General features: G+C 42.0%; 1 protein-coding gene across 4 annotated transcripts in view; it reads right to left on the reverse strand.

Annotated features, from left to right (window-relative positions):
- Window positions 1-15,596, reverse strand: part of insig2 (insulin induced gene 2) — a 37,212-nt gene extending 21,616 nt beyond the window's left edge. For 2 of the 4 annotated variants that reach the window (XR_005459790.1, XM_038789835.1), the window contains exons 1-4: window positions 15,318-15,596; window positions 9,427-9,794; window positions 6,341-6,465; window positions 5,790-5,956 (exon numbers count right to left, since the gene is read on the reverse strand). Coding sequence is in view for 3 of the 4 variants with exons in the window: in XM_038789835.1 (XP_038645763.1) it covers window positions 5,790-5,956; window positions 6,341-6,465; window positions 9,427-9,676 (542 nt within the window). In the remaining variant the exon portion in view is untranslated. Of the gene's footprint in view, window positions 1-5,789; window positions 5,957-6,340; window positions 6,466-9,426; window positions 9,795-15,271; window positions 15,296-15,317 lie in introns of those variants that run through there. The other 2 variants (XM_038789837.1, XM_038789836.1) reach the window with 2 other exon arrangements.
- Window positions 15,597-15,945: the final 349 nt, after the last annotated feature.

The following is a 15,945-nucleotide window of genomic DNA, read 5'->3' on the forward strand; positions in this document are numbered from 1 at the left end:
CTTAATGCACGCAGTATATGGAACAAGGTAAATAAGCTTGTTGCACACACTGAAATTGGCCGATACGATGTTGCGGGCTTCACAGAGACGTGGCTGCAAAGGGATCAGGGCTGGGATCCAAATATACAAGGATATGTGTCCTATCGAAAGGACAGGCAGATGGACAAAGGGGGTGGGGTTGCATTGTTAGTAAGGAATGAAGTTAAATAGATAGCAAGGAATGATATAGAATCAGAAGGCATAGAATCTCTGTGGGTAGAGTTGTGGAATCGCAACGGTAAAAAGGCCCTGATGGGAGTTATGTACAGGCTTCCGAGCAGTAGTCAGGATGTAGGTCAGAAAATAAATCAGGAGATACAGAAAGCATGTAAAAAAGGCAATGTCACAATAATCATGGGGGCCTTCAATATGCAGGTGGACTGGGAAAATCAGGTTGGTGATGGATCCCAAGAAATGGAATTTGTGGAATGTCTAAGAGATGTTTTTTTGCAGCAGCTTGTGACAGAGCCTACTAAGGAACAGGCAATTCTGGATTTAGTGATGTGTAATGAGGCAGACTTGATTAGGGATCATAAGGTGAAAGAACCCTCAGGGAGCAGTGACCACAATATGATCAAATTTACCCTGCAGTTTGAGAGGGAGAAGCTGGAGTCAGATGTAACAGCATTACAATTAAATAAGGGTAACTGCAAAGACATGAGGGAGGAGCTGGCCGGAGTTGATTGGAAAAGGAGCCCAGCAGGAACGTCGGTGGAACAGCAATGGCAGGGGTTTTGACGGTTATTCGGGACGCACAGCAGAAATTCATCCCAAGGAGGAGGAAGCATGCTAAGGGCAGGACGAGGGAAGTCAAGGACAGCATAAAAGCAAAAGAAAAAGCATACAAAGTTGCAAGGATTAGTGGGAAGCCAGAGGATTGGGAATCCTTTAAAAGCGAGCAGAGGACAACGAAGGGGAGAGAAGATGAATTATGAGTTCATCATAGCTAGTAATGTAAAAGAAGATAGGAAGAGTTTCTTTCAACATATAAAAAGGTAAGAGGGAGGCAAAAAATAGACATTGGGTCAAAGGAAAATATGGCTGGAGAAGTAATAATAGGAAACAAAGAAATAGCAGACAAACTGAATAGTTAGTTTGCATCAGGCTTCACGGTGGTAGATACCAGTGGGATGCCAGAGCTCCTGAAGAATCAGGGGGCAGAGGTGAGTGCAGTGGCCATTACTAAGGAGAAGGCTCTGAGGAAACTGAAAGGTCTGAAGGTGGCTAAGTCACCTGGATCGGATGGACTACATTCCAGGGTCCTAAAAGACATAGCTGAGGAGATTGTGGAGCCATTCGTGCTGATCTTTCAGTAATCACTGGAGGCAGGAAGGGTCTCAAGAGGACTGGAAAATGGCTAATGTAACTCCACCGTTTAAGAAGGGAGGGAGGCAGAAGACGGGAAATTATAGGTCGGTTAGCCTGACTTCGGTCATTGGTAAGATTTTAAAGTCCGTTATTGAAGATGAAATCACAGAGTACTTGGAAGTGCATAGCAAAATAGGACCAAGTCAGCACGGCTTTGTCAAAGGGGTCATGTCTGACAAATCTGTTAGAGTTCTTTGAGGAGGTAACAAGGAAGTTAGACAAAGGAGAACCAGTCGATGGGATATACTTAGATTTCCAGAAGGCCTTTGACAAGGTGCCGCATAGGAGATTGTTCTAGAAGTTAAGAGCCCATGGTGTTGAGGGTAAGATTCTGGCATGGATCGAGAATTGATTGACTGGCAGAGAGTGGGGATAACGGGGTCCTTTTCAGGATGGCAGCCAGTGACTAGTGGTGTGCCGCAGGGGTCTGTGCTGAGACCACAACTTTTCACAATATACATTAATGATCTGGAAGAAGGAACTGAAGGCACTGTTGCTAAGTTTGAAGCTGACACAAAGATCTGCAGAGGGACAGGTAGTATTGAGGAAGCAAGGGACTGCAGAAGGCAAGGAGAGTGGGCAATGAAGTGGCAAATGAAATACAATGTAGTATGTACTTGGGAAGGAGGAATTTGGGCATAGACTATTTTCGAAATGGGGAAATGCTTAGGAAATCAGAAGCACAAAGGGACTTGGGAGTCCTTGTTCATGATTCCCTTAAGGTTAACATGCAGGTTCAGTCAGCAGTTATGAAGGCAAATGCAATGTTAGCATTCATGTCAAGAGGGCTAGAATACAAGACCAGGGATGGACTTCTGAGGCTGTATAAGGCTCTCGTCAGACCCCATTTGGAGGATTGTGAGCAGGGATATGCTGGCCTTGGAGAGGGTCCAGAGGAGGTTCACAGAATGATCCCTGGAATGAACAGCTTGTCGTATGAGGAACGGTTGAGGATTCTGGCTCTGTACTTGTTGGAGTTTACAAGGATGAGGGGGGATCTTACTGAAACTTACAGGATACTGCGAGGCCTGGATCGAGTGGATATGGAGAGGATGTTTCCACTTGTAGGAAAAACTAGAACCAGAGGACACCATCTTAGACTGAAGGGATGATCCTTTAAAACAGAGATGAGGAGGAATTACGTCAGCTAGAGGGTGGTGAATCTGTGGAACTCTTTGCCGCAGTAGGCCCTGGAAGCCAAATCAGTTTTTAAGACAAAGATAGATAGGTTCTTGATTAATAAGGGTTCCAGGGGTTATGGGGAAAGGCAGGAGAATGGGAATGAGAAAAATATCAACCATGATTGAATGGCGGAGCAGACTCGATGGGCCGAGTGGCCTCATTCTGCTCCCATGTCTTATGGTCTTCAGACAGATCATTCATAAAGCAGCTGGACATAGTTAGGCCGAGAGTACTTTGCTGAGCAACTCTTGCAGTGCTTTCTGAGCCTCAAAGGATTGGCTTCCAAATGTTAGGTTCCAATGACTTCAGCTTTGAAAGGCTTCACTGAAATCACACGTGGTCAACTGCTGCCTTGATGTCAATGGCAGTCACTCTCATCTCCCCACTTGATGTGCCCAGAAGGTTTTCATGTATATATGGTATATTACAATATTTGAGGATAGTGCAGTGACAGCGAAATCAAAATTAACTGAGTGACAGGAAACACAGCAGTGGTCACAGTTGTTTGTCCACATTGGATGAAGGTTCGGTGCTGTTCTCCAGGTGTCAATATTGGGACCATTTTGCTTTTCTTGATATACATTAATGACGTAGACTTGGGTGTGCAGGACAATTTCAAAATTTGGGCTGATACAAAATTTGGCAATATTGTGAATTGAGAGGAGGTTAGTGATAGACTTCAAGAGGACATTTGTTTTGCATATAAATTTAGAGTGCCCAATTATTTTTTTACAATTAAAGGGCAATTTAGCGAGGCCAATCCACCTAAACTGCACATCTTTGAGTTGCGGGGGCGAGACCCACGCAGACACAGGAAGAATGTGCACGACTTCAAGAGGACATAGGCTGGTGGACTGGGCAGATACATGTCAGATGATTAGTGCAGTGAACTGTACTAGCAGGAAGAATGAGAGGAGATCCTATAAAAGGATACATTTGTAACAAGGGTGCAGTGTAGAGGGGCCTGAGTGTATATGTCCAAAAATTGTTGAAGGTGGCAGAGTAAGTTCAGTAAGTGTTTATTAAGGAATGTGGTGTACATGACTTTATAAATGGGGGCATGATGGACAAAAGCAACAAAATTATAGTGAACCTTTAAAAAAACTCTGGTTCAGCTTCAACACCAGGTTTGTGCCCAATTCTGGGCACCACACTTCAGCAATAATGTGAAGGTATTAGAGAGGGTACACAAAAGACTTAAGAGAATCGTTACACGGATGAGGAACTTCTGCTACATGGATAGATGCCGATATTCTCTTTGCAGGAGATTTGATCAAGCTGCTCAAAATCATGAGGAAGTAACAGTCCTCACTGGCAGAAGGATTGAGAACTCAAGGGTACTGGTTTACTGTGAATAGCAGGTGGGTTTGGCGACATGAAAGAAAACCTTTTCTTCACACAGCAAGTGTGAATGCATGCCAATGGATGCATTGCCCAAGTACCATGGAGGCAGATTCAACCACGGCTTTCAAAAGGAAATTGGATAATAATCTGAATGGATAAAAAATTGCAGGGCTACAGGGATTGACAGGAGAATGGGACTAGCTGAGTTGCTCTCAGAAAGCTGGTACAGTAGTGACAGGCCGAATTACCTCCTTCTGTGCTGTAATCATTATATAGTATGGCTGTATTCTAATCTCCCAGCTAGTTCAAGATAACCTTCAGTTCAGCTCAAGCTAGTATTTTTCTTGCTCTTTCCCTATTTTAAAAGGGATAGTTGTCTTCTCGCCCCAACACTAAAAAAGTGTATGAGCCTGGGTGCTAACGATACGCCACATCAAATAGCTGTGACACGGACGGTCATTATCCACCCATCCCAACTTCAGCTCGTTGACCTTCATCACTTGCAATTGGAATTACTCCAATAATCTTTCTACTGGTTTTCCCCATGTTCATCAAACCATAAACTCCAGCTCTTCCAAAACTCGTCAGATTGTACAACATCGCTGTGCTCATCCAATTTTAAATCCCCTCTTGAAATTTACCTTTCCCACCAAGACTTTATGCATCCTTTTTCACTTGAATGAGACTGGCTTTCCCTGAATATATCTTTTAAGTTACCAAAGCAGATAGTTACAACCAGTTTACTTCTGGGAGTTTTTAAAAATGAAAATAGAGAGACATACCAAAATCTTTTTTCTCATCTGTTGTCCACAGCAGTCAAACTGAAAGTGAAACTAACAAATCTCAGAGCCACAGCTCTGCTCCACCCACAAAATGACATCACTGAAGCCTTGCGATAAGACAACAACCTTTCTTAAAGGGACACTCCCATGACAGGATGTGAAATGTGCAATGTTCCAACCCAAAGCAACTGGGCTGTCATTGCCAAATCCAAACGCAGCCTCTCCCTCTCCTCCTATGAAATGTTATGCATGCTTGAGAACTTCCACTCTGCCTTCAAAATCTTCACTAAACTTCATCCCAACTCTCACAGAGATTTAATCCAATGACCTCTTCCATAAGATTCAGTGATTCAGTGTTTAATTTTTCCTTGTACTTATGAACCAGTAGGGGACACTTTCTGTGTTTAAAAACATCATTTAAATTAAAGGTTATGTTATTGCTGCTCAGAAGAATACATTACTGCACATATTCTACTCCTTCCGGCAGATTCAATCATTGCAGGAAGAAGTTGAATGTTCCAGGCCTCACGATCTCTGCAAACCGAGGTTTGCATCTGCCCATGAGAGAAGGAGCCCCCACCTGCACCATGTATGCATGTTTAGTGAAGATATTTTCTTAATTGCTCAAGTGTAAACCAGCACCTATGGTTTATGAATCATTTGGCTGAATATCACAATACTTAACTAAAAACACTCAGATTTTTTATCAGGGGCAGCACGGCATCAAGGACCCTGGTTAATCCCACCCCAGGCTACTATGCAAATGTCCCTGCGGAGCTTGCACATTCTCCTAGTGTCTGCGGGGGTCTCAGCCCCACAACCCAAAGATTCCAGGGTAGGTGGATTGGCCACGCTAAATTGCCCCTTAATTGGAAAAATGTAACAATTTAAGAGACAATATGCAGATTTTAATGAAACCAACTGGAGTGATCTGCAGTACAATTTAGTTTTATATAACACTCAACGAGAGATAAAAGAAATGTTAACCAAGTTAATACCCAAAGTAATACAGGTAGCAACTTTATGTTAAAAGCACCAAAATGGCTCCCGTTAGATAAATCTATTTATACTTACTGGTAAACACCATTGTATACTAAAAGCTGAGTAACCAACGTGGCAAGAAAAGCTATTCCTATTCCAAGCCCAAAGCCACTTCGAGATCTATCAAAGGTCCACCACAATCCAATGGAAAGTGCTGCCAAGGTAAGGGACAGCTGCATATTGTTGGCAAAATCCACCTTCTGTGCAAGACTCGTTAAGGTTCAAGACACCAAGGAAGCATTTCACAGAAGTCTAAGAAAAATTATCCAAAAATTAAAATTGTTTTGGGGGTTTAATCAACCACCCCGTATCTCAAAACAAAACTTCTATCAATAACTATATTTCCATCTCATGGTAAACCTTGTCTTTGTAGAAGTAATGTTTTGAAGAATTTCGAAACCGATATTCACCTCAAATTATTTTACAGGTAAATATTTTTTGAAATTAATCATACTCTCAAATTTGTTCAGTCTCTTGACATGTACGCACTCTTAAAATAATCACATAAATATCCTGCATTCTTAATAAGATGAACTTTTTAAAAAACCTACATTTCATGGTTTGTTAAACAAAGAGAAGGATACAGCACTAGCATGGTTTATGCCGACAAAGACTGCCACACAACGCATTACACTGGACCATTCCCTTTTGAATTTGTGTCGTTCTCCCAGATGGCTGTCAATGCATGGGTAAAGCAAACCAATCACAGCTGCAGGAACAGAATAACAGCATTGATTAGCAAGACCTAAAATAGCAATTTTTTTTGCATACGAGGCCTTTGGGTTACTTCAGTTCAACAACACTGACCAAACAAAACAAACAAAAAAACGTTGTTTCAGCAAGCATAAACCCAGCGAACACAATGCAGTATATAATTTATGACAAATAAATTCTGCTAAAATGTATGAACTTTTTGTTTTCCAGCCAATCAATTTAACATACAAGATTTGTCACAATTTAGGACTAACAATGTCATAAATTGGACAATTATACCAGAAAAAAAATTTTGCTGACCATTATGGGCAACGGTAGTTTTTCATTTTTCCCAAGTTAATTTTTCATGCTGATTTTTGCAATTTTCTTTCTAAATGAAAATATACCATACCCAATATATCAACCAGCATCACATTTCTTTGCTGAGAATGAACAAATGATAAACATCTGCCACATCATTAGTAGCAGTATTGGGAAGTAGACTGCCTGCTATTTCACTTTGTTCTTTTTCCTTCCTGTGGGAGCCCTTCATCTCATTCAATTTCATCATTCATACCAAGGAATGGAATACTATCATTCTATAAACTAGTATGCATTTAAAGAGTACACTTTAAAATACGATAAAGAATTCTGAAGTTATCCTGCAACTTTCAAAATCTCCAAAATATCTTTACCTTCAAAATTAAGCAGTAATAAGGATACTATTTCATGGGCTGGTTCCCCAAAAATGGGGGCTATGACCCTACGCCAGACTTTCCTTAAAACAATTAAGAGCTATTCACCTACTTGCAGGGGGTTGGCAGGGCCCAAGAGTGCTTTTTGCAGCTTTAGCTGCAGATATGGCCCCCCGCATTTCCAGTTCAGAGCCACGCATGCGCACGGCGGCGGCTTCCAGCGGCCAAGCACGATGGCGGATTCAGCCGGCAGACCTGGACCAATAAACAAGGTCCCAATGATCAGCCCCGCGCCACTCCATCTAACTCACCCGAATGCCACCCTGGCCGCCCATAAGCCCCCCCTCACCAGGGCAGTCGCAGACGGAGTCTGCAGCCGCCACACGAGTCCCGACCAGCCATACGTGGTTAGAACCATGCCGTCGGGAATTCAGCCGGTCGGGACCGGAGCATCGCTGGGAGGGCCTCTGGCAATGGCCCCCCTAGCCGCGCCACGTAAATCGCTGTGGGAAAATGTGATAGTAATATTGTCACAGGGAAAATTCCAGCTAACTTTGCATTTTCCCACATTATACACCACCTGCTAGAGTTTCTCCCCCTCTTATCCCATCCATATCCATTTGCACCCTCATCTTCACAATGCACTTTCCTACCTATCTTTACATCATCTGCAAAATTATCTACCATGCCTTCTCTCCCTTTGTCAAAGTCATTGATATAAATTGTAATAAGTTGAGGACCCATGGTTGAATCCAATCACCACATTCTGCAAATTATAAAATGAGACAAAGATGAATGCCAACCAGCCAATCTTCTATCCATGCTATTATGCAAACGCAAACACTTTTGCTGTGGCATCTTATCAAATGCCTTCCGGAAATCCAGGTGCGGTAGATCTACAGGCTCCCCTTTCTCCACAGCACATGTTACTCCTTCAAAGAACTCCAATAAATTGGTTAGAGACTATTTCCCTTTGGCAAAACCATGCTGCCTCTTCCCAATTACCTTGAGTTTTTCCCAGTGCCCAGCTATAACCTCCTTAATGATTGATTCTAACACATTCCCCATGACATAGAAATTGAAAATATTGTTTTCTCATTCTGGTGTCTTCAAACACTTACTAACAACTAAATATGGTTACCTACAGGCTTTCAAACATCAAGCTGAACTAAGGCAGAAGCTTCCATTGTGCATTGTGGCAATCAATCACACAAACACTCGTCTCAATACATCTCATCACAACACAGGGGCAGCACAGTAGCATAGTGGTTAGCACAATTGCTTCACAGCTCCAGGGTCCCAGGTTCGATTCCCGGCTTGGGTCACTGTCTGTGCGGAGTCTGCACGTTCTCCCAGTGTGTGCTCGGATTTCCTCCGGGTGCACCGGTTTCCTCCCATAGTCCAAAGATGTGCAGATTAGGTGGATTGGCCATGCTAAATTGCCCTTGGTGTCCACAATTGCCCTTAGCGTTGGGTGGGGCTGCTGGGTTATGGGGATGGGGTGGAGGTGTGGGCTTGGGTAGGGTGCTCTTTCCAAGAGCCGATGCAGACTCGATGGGCTGAATGGCCTCCTTCAACACTGTAAATTCTACGATTCTATGATCTCATTGCTATTTGCAAGACGATTTTTTTTAAAAAGCAACCCATAACTAGGAGGTTAAAATTCTAATCAACTTAATTGGTTTATAGATACATGGTGGTCAGGGAGATTTGCAGAAATCTCAACTTTCATTAAGCGCAAGCAAGATAACAACACTAATTAAATCATACAAACATATGGACAGTGATAGCCCAATAACAAGGACAAAACACAATAACAAGCACAAGAATAGTTTTCATACAGCCTTTACACATGAACAGAAGTGTATTTTAAAGGAAAAATTAAGATGATCCAAACCTGCAAGTTTACAGTATAAAGAAAGTCTATTTATAAACAGCTATTAAAATAAATGCTGCCATTGTTTTACTCTCGACCTCAGAAGGTCTCTTTCAATTGACATGTCAAAATGTAGCTGCTCACAAATAGAACATAGAAAATACAGCACAGAACAGGCCCTTCGGCCCACAATGTTGTGCCGAACTTTTGTCCTAGATTAAGAACAAATTAATCTACACCCTATCATTCTACCGTAATACATGTACCTATCCAATAGCCGCTTGAAGGTCCCTGATGTTTCCGACTCAACTACTTCCACAGACAGTGCATTCCATGCCCCCATTACTCTCAGAAGATATTATTTAAACCACAATATCACAAAACAGAACATATTGTGATCACTTACCCGATGCTGTACCACAACATGGTGGAACCCACCAAGCAGAAGAGAAAATGCTGGCAATCACATCAGGAGGAAAAAGGGTAACATTTCTTTGTACCTGTAGTAAGTTCAATACAAGTGCTAAGAACACACCAATAGAAAACAGGACCACGCCCCGAATAAGCAAGTTCATATTCTGGTTTGTGATGGCAGAAAGGTAGAGGCCATGCCTGATCTGCACAGCTGTGATTCTGTTTCTCTCCTCCTCCGCCATTGAGATAAAGGTATCGGAGTATCTGTCTTCTCAGCTGTTGGTTGTTAAGTGTGGAGCTCCATTTAGTTGGATCTATGTTCACACTTGGTAACGCACAGTGTGTGCAACCTACAAAGAACTGAAAGACAACATGCGATATAATTACAGTAAGTAATCTCTGATAACATCAAATAAAATGGGAATTATTTTTACATAATGAAGTAGTCCCCTTAACAAGCAAATACTTGAGACAAAAAATATAATAGACTTTGATGAAGATAGTAAGCAAAAGATCACTATGTTATCAGCAAGAGGCCAAACCATATTGATGGTTAAAACACATTTCCACTCTACTGGAAAGTTACCAGTACATTCCAAGTGATGATCAAGAATTTGCTATTTTTGTGAGAAAGGAGGTGTGGTAGAAAATCTGGTAGACCATCCGTACATAGAACATGAGCCTCCAGCATGGGTGTTACTAGTGAGAATAACTTTAGCGGGCATAATTGAAGGGGATGGAGAGATTAGCTGTGAAAATTAGCAATTTTTCTCATTTGGTTACTCAAAAGTTTAAAATGAATTTTCTTTGTGGTTGTTCCCAGTGCTTCTTCTTTCAGCAGTTCCTTTCTCTGAAGCACTGATTTAGGCCGCTTTCCACTTCATGTAATAGCCATATCTAATACATTGCAGGTACTGTATTAAAATGGCACTGGCAACTAAAGATCCCTGCTATGCAATGATAAACAAGTCACCTGACAGTTTCCAAAAGATTGAATCACAAAAATGGCAGGCTTAGAGTTTAGACTATGGAAGTAATACTTATGATCTCTTCAATCTAATGACAGATTAAATGATCTACAGCAATCATTCAAGAACAATTCTAGACTCTTTGTAAATGCAATTTGATGCAGTAAAGATACAAATATCTTTATTTCAAAGGTATCGGAAACAAATGATTGACAATTCGGAGTGGTTCTTGTAAGTTCTTTATTTGCTCATAAATCTTTTGCCTAAATTCTGTATGTTCATGCAACCTCTTTCGTGAGCACAATGGATTTCAGAGAATTGAGCCCAGATCAAAAATTCTAAACCTGAACATCAAATAAATATGTCCCAGACATTATACCAATAATTTTTCCTATAAAATATTCTTCTCATGCGAATTTCATACCCAGATTCGTTACATATTTCATTTGCCAACTGAAACTTGGGAGGTGTAAATATAATACAGGGAACCGGAAGGGGGAAGAAAAGTGGCAACTTCCAGGCACACATTCCTGATTTTAAAAAGTTACATTTTCAAAGATATTAAATTTTGAAGAACATATTATTTCACACTTAGAATATTGAGATTAATTCTGAAATTCAATATTTGAAAATGTTTCCCAGTGTTGTCAGTAGGTTGTGTTCATGTATTGGTGTTCAAATACAGTGGTGGCAATATGGAAGGGCATTGAAATGAATCATAATTTTTAAGCTATGAAATATTTTGACAGTACAAAATAGAACCTTACTAAACTTTGCAAAGAAAATATTTGCAAGTAAACTACCAGTTTTCTTTCTGCAATCTTAATTTGCACACCATCTCCTAGATTATCACAGTAAATGTCCATTTGTGCTGTAATTAATCCAAAACCTTAAATTCCAATTAAAAACTTTATTGGACTTTTAAACTGTTAAACTTACTTTTTCAATGTTAGCTTTTAAAATTACATCCATTCTTTCTAATTGTACTGCTGCTTAGAATGGAAAATAATTATTCTCTGGATGCTTCTCAGAAGCCTTGACTAAATGTAGTATGGATGTCAGCAATAACCAATTCCAAAAATTAATTTTAGTCTTACTTGACAAAAAGTATTTTTATATTAGGGGCCTCACGGTAGCATGGTGGTTAGCATCAATGCTTCACAGCTCCAGGGTCCCAGGTTCGATTCCCGGCTGGGTCACTGTCTGTGTGGAGTCTGCACGTCCTCCCCGTGTGTGCGTGGGTTTCCTCCGGGTGCTCCGGTTTCCTCCCACAGTCCAAAGATGTGCGGGGTTAGGTGGATTGGCCATGCTAAATTGCCCGTAGTGTAAGGTTAATGGGGGGATTGTTGGGTTACGGGTATGTGGGTTTAAGTAGGGTGATCATTGCTCGGCACAACATCGAGGGCCGAAGGGCCTGTTCTGTGCTGTACTGTTCTATGTTCTATATTAAAATAATATTTCATATTTTGCATTAGTTACATTGTTCAGTATCCTACTGCTGGAAAATACTACTATTGCAGTAATGGTCAAATGGCAGCTTTAGATGCTTGATGTTACTGACCCAGGTTTTCATAGAATTTACAGTGCAGAAGGAGGCCATTCGGCCCATCGAGTCTGCACTGGCTCTTGGAAAGAGCATCCTACCCAAGCCCACAACCCCACCCTATCCCCATAACCCAGTAACCCTACCCAACACTAAGGGTAATTTTGGACACCAAGGGCAATTTAGCATGGCCAATCCACCTAACCTGCACATCTTTGGACTGTGGGAGGAAACCGGAGCACCCGGAGGAAACCCACGCACACGCGGGGAGAATGTGCAGACTCCACTCAGACAGTGACCCAAGCCGGGAATCGAACCTGGGACCCTGGAGCTGTGAAGCAATTGTGCTAACCACAATGCTACCATGCTGCCCCAGTAGTAATGATGTAGTACAGTAGTAATGATGGCAAACCAATAATGTTTGCCATCATTGATCCTGTAAAAGTGACAAACCGCTGTTCGTGATTCTACATATCCTCCCCCCACCACCTCCACGAATGCAATCCTGTGGAAATAACTGAAGATAACTTGTCCTTTTATTAACCACACTGTAAAGACCCTTGAAAAAGTAGAATGAAGAGTAACTGGGTTTTTAATGGCATACTAAGTTCATAATTACCGCTAAACAGTCTCAAGAGAAAAATAGTTTATGAAATATCAATAAATTGTTTTAAGTTTTGATATTTCAGCATCTATTTATGTTCCAATCATTTTATTTCATTCTCTGCAAAAAGTTTAATTAGAAGTGAAAAAAAGCACATTTTACTTCCAGGTTTGCTGTCTTCTAAGAATACTTCAATGTGATTTGGTCGCTTTTTCTCCTGCTGCTGGATGCGGAGTACCCCTGTCTCTTGGTACTAAATTCAAACTGACATCTGGAAAGAGGAAATCCATGCCACAGGCATGGCTTGATTGTTTCTGGGCAACATTTTTTGAATAACCATACTGCTCTTTCTTATCTTATGCAACCTTCTTGAACTCTGCTTCCCCAATGCTTTTTCTGTGCTCTGCTGTCCCTGGACTCCTGCACTCTCGTGCTTCCTCCTCTCACCATGTCCTTGGCAAGGATAGACTGATTTTGTGGTGAGAAGCAGGCACACCCATCTCACTATTATCAGTAAGTAAATAGCTGGTTTCTGAAAAGCATTATTAAAATACTCTTTGCGCACAACACTTCCATATTATAGGAGTATTGTATGGTATTATAATTTCAATGAATGTTTATGATTTCTAAAACCATTTGAATAGGGGTTCTTTGACCAAAGATGTGCGAGAGCCACGATCCTAAAACACTGCAGATCATAATTTAGGTCAATAATACAATTCCAGGTGATTACATATTTTAATAACCAAGATATTCAGGCATTTTCAATGATGTGAATGTGCTTCAACTAAGCACCATGGATTAATTTGATAATTAAGTCAGCCATAATCTATCAAAGAACACTAAACCACCTTGGGAAAGCTATTTGCACAACTTCTTGGCTTTGTATTATAGAGTTTTACAACAAAGAACGAAGCACTTCAGTCCAACGTGTTTGTGTCGACCATCAGTCACCTATCTATTCCAATCACATTTTCCAGCACTTGGTCCATGGCCTTGTACGCTATGGTCTTTCAAGTGCTCATCAAAATGGCTTCTTAAATGGTGCGAGGTTGTCTAGCCTCTACCTCCCTTTCAGACAGTAAGTTCCAGATTCCCACTACCTTCTAGGTGAACAGCTTTTTCCTCAAATCCCATCGAAATCTCCTACTCCTTACCTTCTTTATTGAACCCTCTACTAGTGTAAATAATTTTTCCTATCTATATCCCTCATAATTTTGTGCACTCTCGGCCTTCTCTGCTCCAGGAAACACAGAGTCTGACCCGAGTCAGACTTTCTAAACTTTGAAATTACCAGAAAATGAATTCTATCTGAAAGTAAATAAATACTGCCTGCAACAACGTCCTCAAAGCCATTCATAAAATCCATCCAGTATTACAAAAAGTCATCTTATGTTACAAAATAATCTTATTTGACATCTTGCGTGTGCAGGCCAGCAGCACGGTTCAATTCCCGAACCAGCCTCCCCGAACAGGCGCCAGAATGTGACGACTAGGAGCTTTTCACAGTAACTTCATTTGAAGCCTACTTGTGACAATAAGCAATTTTCATTTCATTTTCATTCAACTATTGGGTGGGTCAGATACAAAAAACAAAATATTGTGGATGCTGAAAATCTGAACTGGAAACAGAAAATGCTGCAAATATTCAGCAGATCTGGCTCCATCTGTGGAAAAATGTTTTAGGTTCATAACATTCATGACCTGTTGCTAACTCAATCATCTTGTTTTATTGACCTTCCAAAGGTGTTTGGTCTTTATTTTCAAGGTCTAGATCACCGATTCTATGGACTAAAATTTGATAACTTTTGTTTTGCATGAAATTCTATAGTAGACTTAATATGAAGTTAGTTTGTACTACTCTGAATTTAACTACATTCTGGATAGTTCAAGCACCAAATTACATTAATTTATATCACAACGGCAAACTGATTGCTTCATCGGCCAAAAGATTTGTTTTAAACTATGCATAATTATTCCCATTTAAATAACACATTTCCAAAAGCAGCTCACACAAAATGAATTACTTCTGCGGTCATTATCACGGAGGTTAAGTGTACGGGGGATTTGCCATTTTGCAAACATGGGACAAGTGAAGAGTTACACTGCTTGTTTTACTGTTGGCTGTGGGGAAGGGGAACACTGGCCACTTCCCAAGGGAAATTCTGTACACCTCTTCAAATATTACTAGGGAGTCCTTATTCAACTGAACACGCAGGTTTGGGTTGACATTTCGTCACGAGGATAAAAAAAATACCCGTCGATAATGTACACTCCTTCAGTAGTGTTGGATGTTGTTAGATTAGCTTGTGAATATGGTTAGGTTGGCCCGCCATCACTTGGGAGGTTTACTTCTTGATAATCTAGGGAAGAGGCCCCATCAACGAACAACCCTACAAGTCAACAACTTCAATGCAATCTTCACTTTTGTTCTTGCGGAATACAGTTGACCATTGCCTCCAGATCGGTATTACAATCTGGAATATGCATACAAGCTTGACCAGCAGCAGTTACTTCTATCGGGACTGAGGTGCTGTGGGAGATTTGGCAGCATTGTGCTGAAATAACCCCAAAGGCAGGATTCCTGCCTAAATAAGGAGGGGGACCGGCCACCTGGCAAAGGCACACCAGACTCATTTGGGAGTATTCACTCTGATCGAGGCACCTGCAGTTTTAATGGTATAAATAATAAACTAAGCAGTAAAAGAGATTCCTTCATTACCCCCCAAAAGCCAGCCAGCCCTCAGCCAGGCCCACAGCCCTCTCACCCTCACAGCAGCTGAAACATCTCCTGCTGGCTCCAGCCGAGCACAGCCCTAGGCCACACGCAGCCTGCTGACTCCTGCCAAGTAACTTCACCTGCCGCTCTCTGATCCGGCGGCCCTCCAGGTGGGAACACCGAGTAGGCGGGTAGGTGGCTCCGGGAAGCTCAGCCTTTCCCCCGCCGCCTCCTCCCCGATCGGCCGAGCCGCATCGCCGCGACAGCAAAATAAAACAGGCGCTCCAACTACCGGCTGCCTCAGCCACCCCCGCCCGTGACGCGCTACGCTCAGCCTGCGTGCGCGCTCCGGCGTTAGCGGCGGGTGGAGTGAGGTCGCCGTGCGCGTCCCGGACGTGGGCACGCGTGCTCGAGGGGGGACCCATCCACTCGCTGCGGGCGCGCCACGCAGGAGCAGCGGGAGCGACAATGCTGTCAGCTGCAGAAGCTCACTTCAGAGTGAAATGGAGGAGTAACAGGCACAGGGAGGCCTGGATGTGGACGACTGGATGAGAAATGAAAGAGAGGCTTTTGTAGTAATAATAACCTTAATTAGTGTCACAAGTAGGCTTACATTAACGATGAAGTTACTGTGAAAATCCCATACTCACCACACTCTGGCGCCTGTTCAGGTACAC

Source organism: Scyliorhinus canicula, chromosome 2 (genome assembly GCF_902713615.1).
Source record: "Scyliorhinus canicula chromosome 2, sScyCan1.1, whole genome shotgun sequence".
Classification (NCBI taxonomy): domain Eukaryota; kingdom Metazoa; phylum Chordata; class Chondrichthyes; order Carcharhiniformes; family Scyliorhinidae; genus Scyliorhinus; species Scyliorhinus canicula.